Source organism: Grammomys surdaster, unplaced genomic scaffold (genome assembly GCF_004785775.1).
Source record: "Grammomys surdaster isolate TR1022 unplaced genomic scaffold, NIH_TR_1.0 273, whole genome shotgun sequence".
NCBI classification, from domain to species: Eukaryota; Metazoa; Chordata; class Mammalia; order Rodentia; family Muridae; genus Grammomys; species Grammomys surdaster.
The window spans coordinates 2,239,587-2,260,294 of NW_021604714.1; the positions used below are offsets into that span (position 1 = coordinate 2,239,587).

At 46.3% G+C, this 20,708-nt stretch overlaps 2 protein-coding genes across 4 annotated transcripts in view; one reads left to right on the forward strand and one right to left on the reverse strand.

Moving 5' to 3' along the window:
• Positions 1-364: 364 nt before the first annotated feature.
• Positions 365-5,343, forward strand: Pcbd1 (pterin-4 alpha-carbinolamine dehydratase 1). Of its 2 annotated transcripts, none has more exons than XM_028776859.1 (4): positions 365-444; positions 3,304-3,435; positions 3,834-3,914; positions 4,826-5,343. In XM_028776859.1, the coding sequence occupies exons 1-4, from the start codon at positions 442-444 to the stop codon at positions 4,922-4,924; spliced, it is 315 nt and encodes a 104-aa protein (XP_028632692.1). In that variant the 5' UTR covers positions 365-441; the 3' UTR covers positions 4,925-5,343. The 2 variants fall into 2 exon arrangements, with proteins under 2 accessions (XP_028632692.1, XP_028632691.1); XM_028776858.1 differs by lacking the exon at positions 365-444 and adding an exon at positions 2,054-2,548.
• Positions 5,344-8,551: 3,208 nt separating this feature from the next.
• Positions 8,552-20,708, reverse strand: part of Sgpl1 (sphingosine-1-phosphate lyase 1) — a 45,290-nt gene continuing 33,133 nt past the window's right edge. For both annotated transcript variants that reach the window (XM_028776832.1, XM_028776831.1), the window contains exons 8-15: positions 17,628-17,716; positions 16,264-16,369; positions 15,566-15,664; positions 14,483-14,632; positions 13,091-13,329; positions 12,541-12,687; positions 11,651-11,771; positions 8,552-10,970 (exon numbers count right to left, since the gene is read on the reverse strand). In XM_028776832.1, the coding sequence (XP_028632665.1) occupies positions 10,830-10,970; positions 11,651-11,771; positions 12,541-12,687; positions 13,091-13,329; positions 14,483-14,632; positions 15,566-15,664; positions 16,264-16,369; positions 17,628-17,716 (1,092 nt within the window). In that variant the 3' untranslated portion in view covers positions 8,552-10,829. The remainder of the gene's footprint in view (positions 10,971-11,650; positions 11,772-12,540; positions 12,688-13,090; positions 13,330-14,482; positions 14,633-15,565; positions 15,665-16,263; positions 16,370-17,627; positions 17,717-20,708) is intronic.

Genomic DNA, 20,708 nt, shown 5'->3' on the forward strand with positions numbered 1-20,708 from the left:
GGGGAAATTCTGGTTTCTTGGGGTTCATTGTTTCAATAGCCAGATAGCCCCAGGGAAGGGACACAGTGACTCCCTTTAGAATACCTTCTCTCCTGTTAAGATGGTTACAACTGTACACTTTATGTATGTGCAGTCCAGTGTATGTGACATTTATCTGGGCGGCTTTTGTTGTCGTTGTTAATATAACAATAGGTCAGGCAGTCTGGTGCCTCCGGCAGACAGGGAGCAGAGGGACAGTGGTGCCAAAGCCTTTGCCCCGGAGCCCATCACAGCCATGCTCACAGAGCACAGGGCACAGAAAGCGCTGCAAGGGCGTGGAGCAAGGAGGACCCATGTTAATTATTACCCGTGGCCACCGGATCTCTGCCCCGCCCCCGTGGTGACCCGCTGCCTGCCGGCCGCTCTTTCCCTCGCTGCCGCCACCTGCTTCCCGCACTGGACATGGTAAGCGTAGGAAGTCTGGTGAACCCTGAGAAGGGGCCGGGAAGCGGGGACTAAGGCTCCGATGCTGGGGGTGCTGGTCACGCTGAGCCTCCCGCAGCGCCATCCAGCTGGGCTAGAGTCGCCTGGCTTCCCTTAGGGGCGCTGGAGTGCAGATATAGGAGGTGGCGGTGGCGGTGGGCCTGGAAGCCTAGCCTATCCCGACTCCCAGGCCCCGTGTGCTGGCGGGCTCTGGCGGGGTGTGGCAGCAAGGCAGGTCTCTGTGGCGCTGTCCTGGCCATACAGGCTAGCTGGTCCCTTGGGGTGCCAGACTGGGGGGCGGGAGGGGGTGAGCTCAGTTCTCTCTATTCCTCAGTGCTGTCCCCGGCCTTACGCCCCGCCCTAACATCTGGTTAGGGTGCTGTGTCCTACCTTGGCGTGGGGGTGGGTCCCTGGACCTCCCTGCAACCCTCACCAAACAGTGAGGTTCCGGTTCTCTGTACTCCTTCGGGGATGGGAGGGTGTTTTGGGTGTTTTGGCAGCAGAGGGTGTTTTGGTCGCTGGGGACCAAAGACACCACAGGCTTGGATAATCAGTAATCTCTCAACCCCCACTAACAGAGGCTGACAGAGCTTCGCTAAGCAAATAAGGCCCTTACCCCCTGACCCGAGTTCAGAACGTTATCAGCCTGAGACTTGGTTCTGGAAAATTCTAACGAGAAATACCTCCTAACACACACACGCACACGCACACACACGCGCGCGCACACACACACACACACACACACACTTCTGGTGCCTTGTTGATACGTGGTTGCCTGGTTACAAGGGTCCAGCTTATCAGCCACTGAAGGGCCATTGGGGGAAGGATTCCCCCCCCCTCATTAAGCACAGTGCAGATCTCTGCACTGAGGTGGAGTCCCTTGTTCCTGAGAGCACACACACCGGTGATGGTTCTGTAGGCCCCACTGCTGGCCAGAGACTCATCTTGTCCTAGGAAGTGCTGTTTGAATGAAGCTGACTTTCACTTTATAACCTTGCTCAAGTATTCCCACCGGCATCTCTTAGTCTAAGGGGTGGGTCTCAGCCCTTTACCCATGGCCCACTCACCCCAGGGTACTGAATTGATGGGTGACTTGCAGGGCACAGTTCACCGTCTTCCAGTTCCCTAAGCCAAATCTGAGTGATTGTCAGTTGAACACTGTGTCCCAGGGTGATTTCATTTCACAGTCCTTGCTTGTTAGACTCACAGCCCCTCGTTCCTCTAGAGGATAGAAATGACGATAACTCATGTTTTCTGAGGGTCCTCTCAGGACCTGACCTTGTGTGTGCTGACGGTCACACCATGGGCACTTTTCACCACAGGCTAATGAGCGTGCCAGGTGCCCTTGACAGACTACTTCCTTTATGCGTCTGGGCCCTGAGGTCCTAGGTTCCTGAGACAGCGGCCCCAAGAGCCTCACCCTGACAGCTGTGGACTACACAGGGGAATGGAGGAGGTGGCAGAGACTCTTCTGGGAATGTGTTTGAATGGGTTTCTGCATCCAGCCCCAGGGCTACAGCAGTAAGAGATCACACCTTGGGTCGGTGACGTCACATGACGTCACTGACTGAGGATGACTGGCGAAGAGCAGACAGCTCACATCCCTTTTCTCTGGGCCTGTTTCTTCTCTAGAACACCTGAACGTTGCAGAATGGGTTTGGGGATGGAGCACAGAGGGAATGCAGAAAAATGGGGATGCCAGGAAGAACATATTGTAAGGCATTGGAATTGGGGTGAATTTTGCTTTCACCGCCTTGGGAACAGGAGGGTGCACTCACTTACATGAGAAGATGAAGGCAGGCATCTATCTGTGAGGCTTTGGGAGCAAGAGTTAGGGGAGCACTTCTTCTCACTACAACACATTCTCTTTGGCATTCTCTATGAAAACAGGTACAAAACCCAAGATCTGGGCTGCAGACCCGGCTTAGTTTGCGAAGTGCTTTCAAGTATGAAGTCCGGAGTTCTCATTCCCAGAAACCACACTTAAAACCCTGTCATGATAGTGTGTGCTTGGAATCCCAGCACTGAGGGAGGCAGAGACAGATGGATCTCTGAGGCTCCATGGCCAGCCTGCATAGCCTACTTGGTGAGAGACCATGTCCAAAAAAATAAAGAGGGAACCAAAAAAATAAAGGGGGACTGGAAATTTGCTCAGAGGTTGAGAACATTGACTCCTACGTCAAAGGACCTGGACTTGAGTGTCAGCACTATCGTGGCAGTTCCCAACTGCCTGTGACTCCAGTTCTAGGATATCCAACACTCTCTTCTGGCCTCTGCAGGGACCAGACACATAGGTGGCACATAGCACAGACTTCTGTGAAGACAAAACATTAAATTAAAAAATTAAATTAAGGGACTGGAGAGATGGTTCAGCAGTTAAGAGCACTGGCTGCTCTTCCAGAGGTCCTGAGTTCAATTCCCAGCAACCACATGGTGGCTCACAACCATCTGTAATGGGATCTGATGACCTCTTCTGGCAGGCAGATATATATGCAGCATATATTAAATACAATTTTTAAAAAATTAAATTAAAATAAAGATAAATGATATCCAAACAATAACATCTAAGGTTGTCCTTTGGCTTCCACATGCATACATATACACCCTTACTTGAACCCACCCACACAAACACATACACCAAAACAAACAAAATACACAAAACACAAAAACCCAAAACAAAACAAAACAAAAATAGGACCCATTGTGTATCAGTAAGCAGGCCCAGAGCCCACCTCCTGGCAGGGCACCTGAATCCACTGCAGCCAGCACTGGCTGAATTTCTCCCAAAGGTCTGACCTGTAAAAGGAATGGCCTGGGGCCTCTCTGCTCTCCCTCTTCCAGGCCGGCAAGGCACACAGGCTGAGCGCTGAGGAGCGGGAGCAGCTGCTGCCAAACCTGAGGGCTGTAGGGTGGAATGAAGTGGAAGGCCGAGACGCCATTTTCAAGCAGTTCCATTTTAAAGACTTCAACCGGGTATGTGGAGCGGGCCCGAGCGGGCCGCACTCTGTGTGTTCATGTCATGTCCTGTTAGCCAGGGGGAAAGACAGTTCCAAGTGACCTGCAAAGAGAAGGGCCTTGGATCTTCCCTTCTGGAACTCAGAAGTCTTTGGAGGAGACAGTCCGGGTAGCAAGTGCCTGCCCTTTTGAAAGCACTTTAATAAGCGGCAAAGAATTGGCAAATACTGATAGCCTGTGCTGTGTGTATGCACCACACTGGGGATGCTTGAGACACTAACACAGGCATCAGAACCAGGGGCAGGATGTTACAGGAGGGACTTAGAGCTCTGGGACTCCCTGGAAGAAGCTAGGCTATCCTCCTGCATCAAGGCTTTATTGGCCATAACCCATTGGCTCTTCCTTCTTTTTATCAGGCTTTTGGCTTCATGACTAGAGTCGCCCTTCAGGCTGAAAAGCTGGACCACCATCCCGAGTGGTTTAACGTGTACAACAAGGTGAGTGAAGTTGTCCCCCGTGTTGTGCCCTGCCCCGTACATCTCTTAGAATCCCAAGTCTCTCCCAAAGGTTCATCCTTGGACTGTAGGTCCTTCCTCACCAATCAGTTGCCGTCCACCTCTTCTATCTCCTTCCTAGAGCCAACAGAGACTTCTTCACAGAAAGTCTCACTGAAGATATTAAATGCAACTTAAAACACTTTAACATGCTGTGGCCAGACTCAGGAAGGGAAAGGCAAGGGAAGGGCAGTCTCACTGTTAACGACACTAATGGCTTTATTCTAGACGGAAGAATGAGAGAGCAATAAAACCAAATTCAGATACCCGTGCATGGCTGGCAGATCAGACTGGGATAAACATGCTAACGGCTGGACTGTTTAGGAAAGGGTGAAGGATGTGTTTAGGAGCCCACCTTAAGTTCTGATTTTAACATTGGCTTTAAAAAACTTTTTTTTAAAGAATTATTTATTTAATGTATATGAGTACACTGTAGCTGTCTTCAGACACACCAGAAGAAGGCAGCAGATCCCATTACAGATGGTTGTGAGCCACCATGTGGTTGCTGGGAATTGAACTCAGGACCTCTGGAAGAGCAGTCAGTACTCTTAACCTCTGAGCCATCTCTCCAGCCTTGGATTTGAATTTTTATCCCATTATTGAAATCATCATTATTTTTAGAAACTATCAAGGGAAAATGATGTGTACCACCTATCTTGGAGCAGTCAGGAAAGCAGTGACCAGCTACTGTCTTGAGGAATGACTAGCATCCAGTTCCTGTCACCAGAAGCAATTATAGTGACTGGCTACTATCCTCTAGTCCCCTGTAGAGCGGAGCCCGTAGCTGGTGGCTCTCTTGCTCTTCCTGGGAGGGCACTTGCCTGCCCCTGAACTTCCTGTTTCCTCTTACTCAGGTCCATATCACCTTGAGCACCCACGAATGTGCTGGCCTTTCAGAACGGGATATAAACCTGGCCAGCTTCATCGAACAAGTCGCTGTGTCTATGACATAGATCTACCCTGTCTCTTATCTCCTTGGGGGAAGGAGTGACTGGAGGAGGAGCCTAGGAGGCTGACCCTTGCTCCCTGACTCTTGCAGTGAAGACCACCGGCTTCAGGGATGAGTCCCTCCCTGTACAGAATAATGTCTGTGTCAAAGGCAGGGACTGAGACCTTTCCCCATGCCACTCCTCACTGGGGCTGTCATGTTACACTAACTTGAATAAGCTCTCCCTTTTTCTGTAGAGTTCTCAGCCTCAGTAGTATTCCAGACTGTTTCTTGATCCTTTTATATCGTTTCTAGTTCATTTTCCAAGTAGCTGTGATAAAGCATGACATAAAGTCCAATTCAGATCCTACTACTAAAACAAGCTCCAATATATTATAGAAACATGTGCTTTTATGCCTCCAATAAAACTACGCTATCAATGGGCTCAGCTTCTAGAACCTTCTTTTCCACAGGTCACGCCGAACCGGAATCTATCACGTTTGATTTTGAGGGGTCTGATCTGTTTTTGTGGCTCTGGGGATCAGACCCATGGCTTTCCTTGCACGTGCTCAGCCAACTAAGGCACTGAACCTGTCCTCAACCAAGATGCAATTGAATGGAGGCTCTTACTCTGGGTAGGAGGCCAGGCAGGGTCATGGTGTTGAGGGAAAGGGAGAGGGCGGTGCTCTATCTTCAGGGTCATTGTCATATGACGTGTTTGTTCAGACAGGAAGACCATGAACTGTTACTAGACAAGATGAGATGTAAGCTAAGGGGACACCAGGAAGTGACTAGGGTGACAAGGAAGGATGCCAGTTATACCTCAGAGACCAGAACTGCTGCTGGGCATCAGCAGGAGGGCAATGTGGAAATAGCATGTGGACACACATCTAAAACAGGCAGCCTACCACCATTATTTTCCTCCTCCTGCTATCACGGCTAATTCTGTATGCACGAGCCTAGATATGCCATGAGGTACCAGACATTAGATCAGACAGGATTCTGGGTATGTTGGGACAAAGGGGTTCTGGATGAGGTTAAGCTTTGAATTGGTCCTAAGTATAGCACATTGCTCTAATATAGGTGAGCTCCATTCAATCCGTTGAAGAAGCCTTCAACTAAGCAAAAAGGCTGCCAATCCTCCTTCAGCTAGAACTCTGGACTCCTGTTTGAGCTGGGATGTCAGTACTTCCCTGACTTCATGGGTCTTGGGCTCTAGGCTGGAACTCCTCATCTAGCTAGCCAATGTGACTTCCATTATCACTGGAACCAGTCCCTCATCGGAAGTCCCCTTCTGTGTATACTGATCATTTCCAACATACTTTCTAATACAATGAGACCAAAACCATTTTAAGCTCTCTGGTTCTGACAGCTACAATTCTTAGATCTTAGGGCTTGCCTGTTGCTACTCTACAGAGAGGACACAAGGTAGTGAGGGATTGATGGACTATTTGCTACTACTGGGAGCCAAGGATCTCATCTTCATCTGTGCGCCACCAGATACCCAGAGCAAGAGACAGAGCACCCTTCCCCACTGTAGTCCTCATCGATGGCCTCTGGCCTGGAGCCCAGGCAGCCTGGGTAAGTTCATCTCCTAGGGCCAGAAGAGGCAGAGGTTGGCTCTGCATTGACAATCTGTCCCCAGAGCTTAACAAAACCACCCAGACTTAAGACAGTGGCATCATCTGTTCCACTTCAGACAATGTCCCCAAGTGTGCTCGGATCTATCACCTGAGTATATGGGACAAAGACAGAAAACATGGTGGATCTGACTTTGTTAATGGCCTTCCTGTTCTAATTATGGATTTGGATTTGAAAACTCCAACCCAGGTGGCTCCACATCTGTATGAGGCACATCTATCTACAAATGACAGAAAACAGCTTTTAGACACCATTTTGTTTGTTTGTTTGTTTGTTTTGTTTTTTTCTCAAATCAACCCAGGTAACTAAAGTTCTAAACAGAGACAAGGTGAAATGACAATCACACAAAAATCACAAGAGGAAGGAAGGCCTGAATAACCATAGCTAGAAAAGGCTGTCAAACTGGGCCTGATGACACAGGCCTGGAAGCTACCTACTTAGGAGGCCGAGGTAGCAAAATTACAAGTTCAACTGAGCAAGAATCTATCTCAAAATAAAAAATACAAAATAAAATAGGGCTGGGAACATAGCTCAGGACATTTACCCACTATGCTTGTGGCTCTAGGTTCAAAACCCAGTATCACATGGGGAAAAACAAGATTGTTAAAGCCTGACTTTTGTCCACCCAAACTATAGTTGGTGGCATGACAGCTTTTGTCACTACCAGGTCTAGCTGAGGCAACTCAGTACTATCAAGAACTACATAGAAGACCAAGTTATGCAACCATCAGCATCTCAGCTGCTGTTTGAGTTCAGCCAGGTCTTCCCAGGGTGTACTGGTGATTGAATGCCTTAAGTCACATACTTATTGCGCATCTTCAAGTATACTGGTAATGACTTTGTGGTTTTTGGTGACCAGGGATCTAGGCCATTTGTCAGGAACCTTTGGAAAGATTCTGGCAAAGCTAGAATGCCCCAAAAGCTCACTGGTATTAAAGTTAGACTACCTGAACCATTGGAAGCCTTTTTCTTATGTGACATCCAGCACTTTGAGTGATACAGCCCCCAATCGAAATGACGAGTTTTTGACTGGTCAGACAGAGCCATGTGGTTCAGTTGGTAGGTGACCATCCAAGGCAGCTAATCCATCAGTGTGGGAAAACTCTGCTAATTAAGGTCAAAGTCCATCACAACCGGGTAGACTCTGGGCTTGGAGCAAAATGGAGACTCCCTTGTTAGCAGGTTTTCTCCTTTCTGACCTTGTGCAGGGGATTCTAAGTCCCCACACTCACCTCTGAGAAGTTATAAAAACCTGAAGTTCTCTATGCTAATGGGGTATCTAGCTAGGCCTTGAGTGTTCAGCCAATGAGCTTCCCTTCCTGGGCATTCCCTCCCACAAAGAGTATTTACCCTGGTTCACCCTAAGTAAGGTACATACAGTCACATTCACCATCAAATAAAGCAGTATGAGCAAGCAAGGACCTTCCAGAGAAGGCCTTCCTTATTATGACCCATCCACACTCTTGGCACTCACTCAGAACCAAACCTGGATCCGCCCCGTTCTGGGCTCAGGGACATCCTGAGAAGTATAGACTGGGGACCCAGTATAACGCCCAGTGGTATGCCAGGGGCACCTGGGTACACAGGAGACTGGAAACCACAACAATCTTCCCATACTCCACTGTTTCCCACCTTGGAAAACACAGACTGAGAACCCCCATTATGGACTGTGTTCTGTCTCTCCTGAGCTGTGTGCCCACAATGCTCTGAACACCCCAGTGGTCAGGCAAACAGGCAGGCCAGCATATCAGTATATTCTGGTAGAATGGAGAGAGGAGTTCAGGGCCGAGGCTCCAGGGAAGGGCCGAGATTATAGATCTCTCCAGACAGACATAATCACAGCTCCTAGAGACAACTAAGCTCCCACCTGAAGTGTCTCATGGATACTATTGCAGGTGTGTCACAATTTAAATGTCTCCAGAGGAAGGGGCGATGGGGTAATGCTCACCAGTTTCCCATTCAGCAACTGCTGTATTTATGATCTATATGAAAAAATGCAACCATTCAATGATTACAGTTTGGGATGTTTATTATTCAATTGCTTTTGAAGAGTTATTGCTGCAGTTAGGAAAGACATGGAAATGGTGGGGACATGAGAGGAGACAAAACAGATTTCGAAGAGGCAAGTACCATTTTCCAAGTATAAAACTGGTCATATTAAAAGTGACACGGCAGTATAGTCACATGACTACCTACATCTACTACAGAAACAAGACAGACAAGACAGTGCAGAGTTTGCAGAAGCTACTGTGGCACCTACTAAGCCACATGATACCATGACACTAGACACCCTACCCACTCCTGTCACCAGCTAGCCACGGCATGCACACATAAACACACAATGAAAGTCTTAAGTCACACTAAGGTTCCTAATCATGAATTAAAATGGCTGCAGCAGGTCCCTCTGAAAAATACCAGCACCCCACGCCAGTGCTACCACAAAGGAAGGGAGCGACTTGGTCCCTGGCTCTGCTGAGACTATAAAGGATGCTTCTCCATTTTAGCCACTGGCAAGACAGTGGTGCCTGCTGGGTGGTCCCTGGACCTCTCCAGCGTGAAACATTGTAAGCCCAGAGACAAGTACTGCGTAGCCCTAACCACTGGAAGTGTGTGAGCTCAGGAACTCAGTCTCTCTCTGACACACATCAACACCAACCATCCCTGAGCCTCACAGTGCACTATAGAGCATACAGAAGGAAGTGGACACATGCACATGACTGCAATGAGCCAGCTGGTAATAGCTATGGGGTCAGAACAGTGCTGAAGACCACTTCCCAAGGAGGGTGAGGAGAGTCTGGTGGTTTGGCTCTCCCAGCCAGCAATACTCAGGCTGAATACTCAGGAATCCCTGAGAAGGGGAAGGAACAAAGCATGGCTTCTGGTGATTAGTCCCAAATTCTCTCCTACAAACAGACACACCTCAAAGAGTGGTCCATTTCTGCCAGGGCCTGGGTGAGGAGTTAGCTTGTTACTCACTGATGGGAAGAAAGGCACATGGTATGGTCATCAGAGCAGGACAGGGGCTCGGCCTACCTCAGAGCCCCCAATCCCTAAAAGGGAGAAGCAAATGGGAAGTTGGCCAGGGATTGGTCCTGTCCCTGGATAGCCCTGGGCAATCAGTCATGAAGGAATCCCAGGCCCCAAGTGTAATAGCTGTAGCCATCCCTTTCTACTCCAAAATGCCTCTTGCCCTATGCTGCTTCCTTTCAGTGGGGCCTGAGGAACGTCCAGTACCTGAAGCTAAAATGGCGTCGTACCTTTGGAAGCTGAATAAAGGGAGGGAAGGAGCAGGAAGAAGACACTGATGGAGTAAGCGTCCTCTGCACATCTTCACACCCACTGAGGAAGTCAAGGACACTTGTGGAGTGTTTTCTTCATTAAAAACAGATTCTCACTACATGAAGGCTTAAGGCAATGCTGAAGGGGAAGACCACCAACCACCTGTGCACGACGTAGGTGCTTACCTATGCTGCCGTTCAGGAAAATATGGGAAAGGGTCTAGTTTTGGCTCCTCTGGCCCAGGAGAGATCTACTCCTCCATCCAGAGAGGCAGCGCCAATAGCCAGAAAGCCCTAGATTCTCTGAACAACATGTTCATTTCCTACCCTACAGCAATAAGAAAAAACAAGTGTGAATATCACTGCCAACAAGCATCTCCAAAGATGGCAGCAGCCATAGTCATGCATAAGGTAATGGAGCACTTCAAACCCTGCCACGGGAATATACTCCAGTCATTTTAAAAAAAAAAAAGAGGCCAGTAGACTGGTCAACCTGTGCTTGGAAAAGTAAAGCAAGTTGTAATGACAGTGATCCTGAGAGACAAGCAGCTTCTCCTGAAGCAGAGGCTGAAATCTCCCCCTGCGTGGGATAGACTAACACCCACCTGGGGAACACAGTACATAAACGCCTCCTTCCTGACAGCCAGAACAGTCCACTGAGGTAGCAGAGACACCCTCTTGCTATCTCACACTTTTTCCCTAAGCAATCAAGACAGGTCAGAGTCACCACACAATGATTAAGTGAAGACGATGCTAAAGACGTTAGAGAAAAATATGGTTAAAACAATTTCCAGGGTAACATTAATAACCAAGGCAGACCCATTATGCAGTGGAATCCTTCAGGGTCTTCAAACTAAAAGCCCCAAAAGGAAACAACGGAGTCCTGAGGCTGAAGCTATCTTACGGTTTGTCCTAATGTGCTCCAAGGAGCCAGTCCAGACGTCAAGTTGTGTGTGGTCTGTTCCAAATGCCAAGAACCTTCTGAAGGCCTGAAGCTCCATGGGTCAAAGTTCAGCGGGGCTTTGGAGAACCGTTCATCTGGCTGTCCTGAGTCACAGGGTCTGTACTGTAAAGGCTGTCCAGGAAGACGGAGGATATTTCTGCAACCATCTTCCTGTCAATGGTTGCCTGGGCCATGCCGTAGATGGCACCCTGCGAATCCAAGCAGGGGTGTATTATTAGTGATGTAAACAGCTGCCATTCTCGGCCATTCCCATGCACCTAGCCCCCATTCCCAGCCCAGGCAGCCTTCCATCAGACAAGCAGCTGCCACAGGATGTTTGTCACAGGTACTTTTCCGCCTGCCTTCCAAGTAAAGGAACCACTCTGGATTTACTGTCTTCTTTAAAAAAAAAAAAAAAAAAACTAGAGTGTTTATCTCCTTTTCTGTGTCAAAAGTTTCTTTTCAAACACAGGATGACAGCAACCCTGCTTCTACTCAGCAGCTCCTGCTTTCTGTCTCACCTGAGATGCCTAACAAGCCCAGAGCAGGGACCAGCAGCATTAACTGCTGAGGAGTTGTGCACACTGAGCTGAGGCAGAAACAGACTCCAAACAGTATGACAGGCTCCCACACCACTCCTCATGTTTCTAAGCAGGGATGCCCTGGCATTCTTTAAGATAGATTTATTTATTTATTTATTTATCTATCTATTTATTTATTTAATATATGTGAGTACACTGTTGCTGTCTTCAGAAGAGGGCATGAGATCCCATTACAGATGGTTGTGAGCCACCATGTGGGTGCTGGGAATTGAACCCAGGTCCATCTGGAAGAGCAGTCAGTGCTCTTGACCACTGAGCCATCCCTCTAGCCTCCCTGGTATTCTTACCATTCCTGTAGTCTTAGCTTTAGGATTCTTCATGATTTGTGTGACTGATTCTCGGATATCCTTTAGGAACTGGATTGCCACTCGCTTCCGAGTATGTACTGACGTAATGCAGAAATGAATGCTATGGGAGAAAGGAGAGGGACAGATCTTGAGAAAGAAAGAAACCCTAAAGTAAAGCCACTCCAGTGGAGGGATGCACTGGCTGACTCTCCACACTGCTGTTATTTCCAGTCCTGGGAGTCAGGCTCAAATCTATGGGTTTTACTCCAGGAGATCAGGATTTTGTTTTTTGGCATGAACAAGAACCACCTTAACAAAATAAACATGGCTAGTAGCTGTCTGTCCTGTCTCCATCCCACAAACTGTCAATGGTGGCTGCTTACATTGTGTGTGAGCAATGAAGAGTAAGATGTTTCATCTTAGAGAGTAAGCCCTGGTGGGGAGAAAACCGCAGAGCTGGAGTCCTGAGGGACCTCGATGCTCTTAAGAAGCCCTAACTCACTCTGGGGAAGGAGGGAGTTGGAAAGTAGGCGGTAGATGAGTACAGACCCTTCTAGCTGGAGGGAAATATTAAGTCAGAAAAGCCTATTGAAGGGTACGTCAGGCCTGCATGATCAGAAACCCTTTAGAGGGCTTTGAGGGAACATCAACACACATGAATGGTATCTTAGAGAAGCAAGCTGATAGGTATAGACAAGATAGATCACAGAATACGGAGGCCACAGAAAGAACAGAAAAACTTGTTCTACCTGAGCTTACAGCAAACCACCTTGTTTGTTCTATCAACTCAAGTTGCTACCAGTGTGCTCGGCCCTAGAAGCTAAGCATCAGGTTACCTTGTACCTCAGCTCTTCAGGCCATGAAATGGAGGGAGGGGCTTTAGGCATTACCTTTTAGGGAACTGCAAGTAGTTAAAATTCCACCCCTTAGCAGACATCATATTAGATAGTCGGTAGATGTCAAAATCATTGGATCCCAGAGCAAGAACTGACAATTGAGGATTCCCCAAAATGAAGATGTTTTTGATGTTTTCCAGTCTAAAAAAAAAAAAAGCAAATGCAAAAATTGAGCATATCCATTCCACCGGTCTGCATCTCAGTTGATGATCACAGCCTACTCTCCTGGGACTAGACTTGTCTCTTACACCGGCTAGGCTGGGTGGGTTTTATGGAGATCAGACTCCCAGACAGAACATCAGGAATTTTCCAAGTCCCAAACTCCATCCAGAACCACTGGCTTTTCCCAGTCTACCCCACTCCTAAGTCACAGCACAGAATGGACACTTCTCTTCGACCAGCACCACTTGGTAAGGGGCTGGTCTAAATTCTAGTCTATCAGGAGACAGTAAGTGGTCAAAGAGTGTGTCACTAGGCAGAGATGCCTTGGGCCAACTAGGAGAGAGAGCAAGAGACAGAGCAGAACCCCGTTTTCCACACATACTCTGACTTGAGGAAGCGAGCAGTTTTGATGATCTGTTTGGTAGCTTCAACATAGCCGTTCTCACCAAAGTACATCAAGGTGGCCCAACAGGCTGCAATGATGCCACCAGGCCGTGAGCCAGCCATGCTTGGAGATGCGTAGATGCCACCTTGCCAATCTGCACCAACAAAGAACTGGTACTTCCTGTACTTCTCGTTAGAGTACAACACCACTGATGAACCTTTGGGAGCATAGCCGTACTGAGGGGAGAAGCAAAGAGGTCAGAGTGTGGCTGTATCTGGCAGTTCTGCCTGCAAAAACCACACAGGTAATGCTGCTTTCTCACAGGAGCTCTCTGATGCTTCCTATCATGTAAGGCTCACACTTCACAGTGTTAACAGACAGAAGGAACTGGAGGGATGGATTTCACATTCTCAATGTAAGGAGTAAGCCATCTGAGATCCACAGAACCACTTAGACTATGTTTCCTCTCTCTCACTCAGCCTTTGGCTTTCCTTATGTAAAATCTTTCAGAAGCTGAGCGCAGTGGCATATACCTACAGTGCCAACACGTGGGAGGTGGAGGAGGATCAGGGATTCTAGGCAGGCACAGACACATCAAACACTACAAGTCAGTTGCTCCTGAACACACACACAGGTTTCCTTTCCCAAAAGGACTCTGCCATCAGCATAAACATATGGTCACGTAGGCTCAGGGACTCCAGAATCAATCCTTAGCACCACCTCAAGACCTCAGAGGCTTTTGGCACAAGGGCCCTAGCCAGACAGTTGACAGGAAGTCAGCCCAGTATAAGGAAAGGCCGGAGCTCCTTTTCTCTATGACTTGTCACCTCCACACGCTGACAGACAAGAGTCAGACTTTTTATGTGGTGGTTTAAATGAAAATGGCCCCTGTGGGCCCACAGGGAGTGGTACTTTTGGGAGATGTATCCTTGTTGGAGCAGGTATAGTGTTATTGGAGGAAGTGTGTTACTGGGAGTGGGCTTAGGTCTCAGATGCTCAAGTCAGGTTTAGTGTGACATTCTCTTCCAGCTGCCTGTGGATCCAGATGTAGAACTCTTAGCTACTTCTCCAGCACCATGTCTGCCTGGATCCAGGTGAACTCTCAGCTACTTCTCTAGCACCATGTCTGCCTGCATGCCACCATGCTTCCTGCCACAACAATAATAGCCTAAACTTCTGAACTGCAAGCCACCCCCAATTAAATGCTTTCTTCTATGAGAGTTATCATGGTTGCAGTGTCTCTTTATAGCAATAGAAACCCTAAGACAATGTGTGTGTGTGTGGGGGGGGGGCGGTCTGGGGCAGACCTAAGGCTTTAGTCGATTCGCTGTGTGGAGAATAGTGGAATTACCAACTGTCAGCTTTTGGGTATTTATCCCCTTAGCTCACCTTATGAGTATCTGCTGAAATGCTGGTCACACCTTTCACCCGGAAATCAAATGGTTTCTCCAGTGGGTACCCTGCTTTCTCCATGAAGACAATGAGGAAGCCCCCCAGACAAGCATCGACATGGAATGGGATTTTATATTTGACAGCCAGCTAGTTAAAAATAACATATGAAAATGTAAATAAACCCTAAGCAGAAAAGAAGTGGAAAGATGGGCTACTCTGTACTACTTCACAGGTACTAAAGGTGACTGTATTTATTTGAAAACAAGGTCTCATTTATCTCAACCTGGCCTTGAACTTACAACGTAGGCCACGGGAGACGGTGAATTTCCCTGCCCCACCTGCAGCAGATGAGCAGTGCCTACAACAATGCCCAGCTTGATGAGATGCTGAGGGTCCAACGCAGGACTTCACACAGGCCTGCGATACACGCCACCAACTGACCCACAGTCCCAAATACTTGTTTTTGACTCTTTTTTTTTTTTGGTTTTTCGAGACAGGGTTTCTCTGTGTAGCCCTGGCTGTCCTGGAACTCACTCTGTAGACCAGACTGGCCTCGAACTCAGAAATCCACCTGCCTCTGCATCCCAAGTGCTGGGATTAAAGGCGTGCGCCACCACCGCCCGGCTATTTTTGACATTTCTAAATGAAGCCTATTTTTCTTTAAAGCGTCCACCTGAAATATACTCTGTGTAATTTGTAATTTAAATATGCTTGACCTCAGGCTCCCCCAACTATCACATGAGGAACAGCAGAGCTCTTACTGAACAGCCTCTAGAGGGGAAGGTTCTACTTTAGTCATCCATTACATGGTAAGCTTGTTCCTAATGGCACATTACTTCCTGGCAGGAATCTAAGAGTCAGTACTATTTCAAAATACCTTTTTAAAGGCAGCCTGGGTCCTGTACTACCCTTCTCCCAAAAGAGGTACAGGGACTTGCCTTGGGGTTGATAAGCACTAACAATCTCTGCTATGTTCAAACCTAAAATCAAAACCTTTCTCCTCACAAAGCCCTGTATCATCATGTCCATTTTCAAATACTAATCTGCATGCTGCAAATCTGCACAGTCAGAATCTCTCACCTTAGCCACTTCAGGGATAGGATCTATCACACCATGAGGAAACTGTGGGGCAGAACAGACCAGCATAGCTGTGTTCCTGGAGATGGCTCTTTTCATCGCCTAGGGATTTAAAGTTTAAGAGAAGTAAGAATCGTAGTCATGGCTGCTCAGCCTTCTGCTGTGAGGATGATGTGGACCACTGGCTTAGAGTCTCTACACCCTGGGAGAAGACTGCCGTCCGCTATGAAGGGCACACACAAGTCCACATGGAAAGCAGATCTAAGAGCAACACTATGCAAACTCTATGGAAACAGAAATCACACTGAGCTAGGAGATAAAGGACTGAACCGTGAGTCCCAGCCCACACTCTACCAGAGATGGCTTATCAAAAACTCGATTTAACCTTACAGCTTCAATAAAACAAAAAAATTTCTCTACACATACGTGAGATATAAAACCACATTCAGGTCCATGAAAGGGAGAGAGTGGTAGGGCAAGTTCATCCACAGCCATTTTACAAAGGAAAGAAAGTAAAGGAGCTGAAAGTAGAAAGTAGACAGCATCAGGGACCAGATCATCCACTTGCGGTACTCAAAAACACAGCTGCCTGTCACACTGCCAGTCCAGTCTCTGCTCTGGCTGCTCTAGTCTGAGCAGAGAGCCCATCTGTGTGCAGATGGAGGGGTGACATCCTGCTCTGTAAACCTTCCAGAACTCACCCGCACATCCACCTCCATGTTCTTGTTCTGTGCAACACGTACAATCTTCATTCCAAAATAATGAGCTGCTTTGTCGAATGCGGCGTGGGCACTCTCAGGAGCCACACTAGGTGATGGAGAAGAGGGGGCCTAATGAGACGTGGAGCACAACAACCCAGGAGAATTTGGCAGCTCTTAAAGTCACCAGTTACTGAGAAGTCTGGTTACTTCTCCTCACACTATTATGCTTGTATTTTCTCAGTGCAAACAGAAAGAAGTACATTGATTGTCTGTAGACAACTCCTCTCCACTATTTAGGAAATTATTTTTGCAACAGGAAGGAAAACTCAGAACACAAAAAGACACAGACCATAAATTGGGCCAGACAGGAAAAAGCCAACAGACAGAGGGTTTGGATGAGGGTGCATGAGGCAGAACTTCCTGAGGAGGGATGATCACCCAGAAGACCTCTGTGAGAAGCAAAATGCTGTTCTAGCAGATAGTAAGGCTGCCCGGCGTAGAGAAAGCAGCAGCAGTCAGTCAACCTCAGGTAGAAGTGGTCTGCCAGCCCTGAACAATCACCAAACTATGAAAAACTAAAATCTGACTCTCCTACATGGTTACAACTAGTTTTCAAATAATGTTCAAAGAGACAACAGAGTCACAGATATCCCCATTACTCCTCTCTCACCACTACTGTTTCCATTAAGGGAGAAAAATCTTTACAATCACTAAGTATCAGGCATCAAAGGTTTACACGTGAAGAAAGTAACAGGAGCTAGGTTTATTCTCCTAGGCAAGTGGTTACAGTTTGATGATACAAAGAACAAAAACTACTTAGTTTCCTATACTTGGAGAAAAAAACAAAAACAAAAGAAAACGTTAGCCCAAGAGGTATAATATTAATACATCATACAGAAAGTGGTCTAGAAAACCAAGATTATAATCATACGAAAGCATTATAACTAAATCTCAAAACCAAAACAAAAACCTTGTTTTTAAATTCTTCCTTCCTAGAACTAACTCTCAGATGCAAATGTTCCTGGGGAGCACTGGAGGTAGTCTAAGATACTTTAGAAATGTTCACTCAACTACATGACACGGTCTACACAGCCTTCTTTAGGCTCTGGATAAATTAATAATACAGGATTCAGAGATGTAGTTCGCCTCTGGAAAAAAAGATACTACTACTCTTGCTAAAAATATGTCCCATGTTTAAGCTCATAACCAGCTACTGGATATGACAGGACCAAGTAGAGGTGCTGGGCAGGGGCAAGAAGACTGGAATTGAAGGAGAAACAGGCTGGGCTCAGTTTACAGTGTGCTGCCTAAGCAGACAATATCAGAGGGGAGACAGACAGACAGACAGACAGACACACACATACATTTCTGGAGTTTTGATTCCTTTCTCTAGGGCCATGTCCCGGTAAGCTTTGCAGGCCATGAGGATGCTTTCTGTTCCCCCAGAAGTCACCTATGTGAAGAAAAGAGGCCAGAATAAGTTAGGGGTGGTTATCAGGAGGCATAGGCTGCTTTGACCTTAAAAATGTTTAACACAGAAACAGACAAGGGCAGAGAAGATACTGCTGTATCTTCAAGACAGCGTGATTCAGGGATTACAGAGTGTGCCACAGGGTCAGCAATTCACACTTCTGAAACCCAACTTGACGTTTAGTAAACACATCCTATCACCTCACTGTCTTTAAGTAGTAACCGAGCTTGAATAATTTCCCAAAAAGCCAAAGGCTACAGCACTGAACCAGCATGATATCATCTTAGATTTAGCATCTGTGAGGTTCATACAATCTTGGGTTTTTCTTTTCAAAAAGGAAACTGAAGTCCCTGAGTAATCATTCAATGTCACCCATTACATTTGTTGATAAGTAAAACCTTCTGAATTTTAGATTATATACCAACTTGAAATAGAATGAAAAATGTCTACTAAACTTTCCAACATCTGCATACAGAATAAAAATACCATTGGGTATTGAATCCTAGTGGTCAAGAGTTATGAAGATTAACTCAGAAAATGAGTAATTTATCAACTCAGGAAGCATGAAACATGTGACCACCCTCCTTAAAATAGCTCACAGAATGTAGAAAGAGGACCCTTGTTTATAGATATCTATGCTGAAGAAGATAGCTTATAGTTGAGATTAACTCTACAAATCAGCAACAACACCTTGTGGTCTAGCCTAAGACCTCCGAGCTGTCATATGAGGTTCCAAGACAACTGTGTAGAAAGCTGAGGAATTACCAGGCCTTACATTCTTACCAAGGCCTGACAATGACCTAAACAGAAAAATTTCCAAACTCCTAGTCATCTACATTACATTAAACAGAAATTTAGTTGTGGAATAAGAAACAGGCTTTGAGTCACTAATGTCTAACAATTCCTTTCAACAATTATAAAAACTCTCACTCTGCAATCCCAGCATTTGGGAGGCAGAGGCAGGCGGATTTCTGAGTTCAAGGCCAGCCTGGTCTACAAAGTGAGTTCTAGGATAGCCCGGGCTATAAAGAGAAAACTTGTCTCAAAAAACAAAACAAAACAAAAAAGCAAAAAAAAAAAAAAAAAAAAGAACAACAAAAAAAACCCTCTCACCCTGAGTTACATGTTTCAGGACACAAAACATTTACTTTCAGGTATGAATGAACCTGGTTGCATTTATGTAAGCCAGTCAACATTCTACTGTGATCTGATTTTTTTATTATATGAATTTGCCCCTTTAATCCTCTGTGAATGAGACAAATGAAGTTAATATAGGGAAAGATATTTTGAAGTAGAAAAAAAAAAGACCTAAGAAGTATTTAAGACCCTCTGTTAGTTTCAATCTAAAAATTTCTCTTTAATTTGGCCTAGCCTTCCTGCTTCTCTCAACAGTGAACCCTCACTTTTTCACCAAAAACAACTCATCAAGAGAAACACAGAGAGAAGCAGAAACAGACAGAAAAGAATAAAAGACTAAGAAGAGAGATAAAAACAAAGGGAGCTCTCTATAAAAGTTGGAGTGGTTGGAATATGCTTGGCCAGGGAATGGCACCATTTGGAGGTGTGGCCTTGTTGGAAGAAGTGTGTCACTGTAGGAGTGGGCTTTAAGACCCTCCTCCTAGCCACTTGGGAGACAGTCTTCTCCTGTTTGCCTTCAGAACAAGATACAGAACTCTCAGCTCCTTCCGCACTATGCTTGTCTGGATGCTGCCATATTTCTGCCTTGATGATAATGGACTGAACCTCTGAAAGCCAGCCTCAATTAAATGTCCTTTAAGAGTTGCCTTTGTTCACAGCAATGCAAACCCTAACTAAGATAGAAGTCAAACACAATAGCAAACAGGGAATCAAACATTATCCTTTCTCCTAGTCCCTGTCATACCACTAAAAAGAGGATAACTGGAGAGAGACAAGGTTTAACTGCAGCAGTACGAATGACCTTAAGGTTGTATTGATATGGGAGACTTACTACTCATTACCTGAATGAAATGAGAAAGAAAAAACAAAACACCCCACAGCTCTGCAGTAATAACCACCAAATAAAGAAAGAAATCTACAACAAATTTCAAGCACTGGCAAAGAAACAGAATGGTGGTTTGAAAGAAAACAGCTCACAGGGAGTGGCTCTAGAGGAGATGTGTACTTGCTGGAGTAGTTATGGCTTTGTTGGAAGAAGTTTGTCATTGGGGATGGGCACTCAAATATTCAAGCCAGGCCCAGTGTCACTCTCTTCCTGCTGCCTTCAGATCCAGATGTAGAACTCTGAGCTGCTTCTACAGGATCGTGTCTGCCTGCATGCTACCATGCTTCCTGCCATGATAATGTACTAAACCTCTGAACTGTAAGCCAGCTCCAATGAAATGTTCTTCTTTATAAGAGTTGTCATGGTCATGGTGTCTCTTCACAGCAATAGAAACTCTAGCTAAGACAAACAGTAACACATAACAGATGCAGAGGTACAACCAAATATAGTGCCTAGTCAACTCCGGAAATCAGGGTCATCAGGAAAGTCTTAAGAAGTATCATGATCAGACCTTTCCACTACAGAGAAACAGAGATTTTTTTTTATCCTCTGCCTTTCTCTATGTAGTGGACATGACCAATGGGGACAAAGGAGCAACACGGAAAAACAGAACAGCAAATCTGACCCCGTTTAAGAGTAAAGATCACAGAAATTTAGAGTAGATTAAAGCTCAAAGTATATTATTCTCCTACAACTGGGCAGAGAGAACTTTTAACAGAATCTCTGAAGAACAGACCCTGAAATCCTAATAGAGCAAGAACAAAGCTTCAGCCAGCCCTGCAGACAAGACACCTACCTTGCATCAGCCCAAACAGACCATCAGGAAAGACCATTCAAGAACCAAGATGAGCAAAGGGTGACTATTGCAAACATGGGGTTGGGTATAAAAACACATATTTCTGATGGTCTTAAGAACCCCCAACACTAAATTTGTTTTTGTTGCTACTTCAT

Excerpts from the sequence above, each read along its gene's own strand:
- Pcbd1 (XM_028776858.1), top strand. The coding sequence starts at position 2,459 with ATGATAGTGTGTGCTTGGAATCCCAGCACTGAGGGAGGCAGAGACAGA. Across the intron at positions 3,436-3,833 it reads ATTTTAAAGACTTCAACCGG|GCTTTTGGCTTCATGACTAG; the intron begins GTATGTGGAGCG and ends TCTTTTTATCAG. Across the intron at positions 3,915-4,825 it reads GGTTTAACGTGTACAACAAG|GTCCATATCACCTTGAGCAC; the intron begins GTGAGTGAAGTT and ends CCTCTTACTCAG.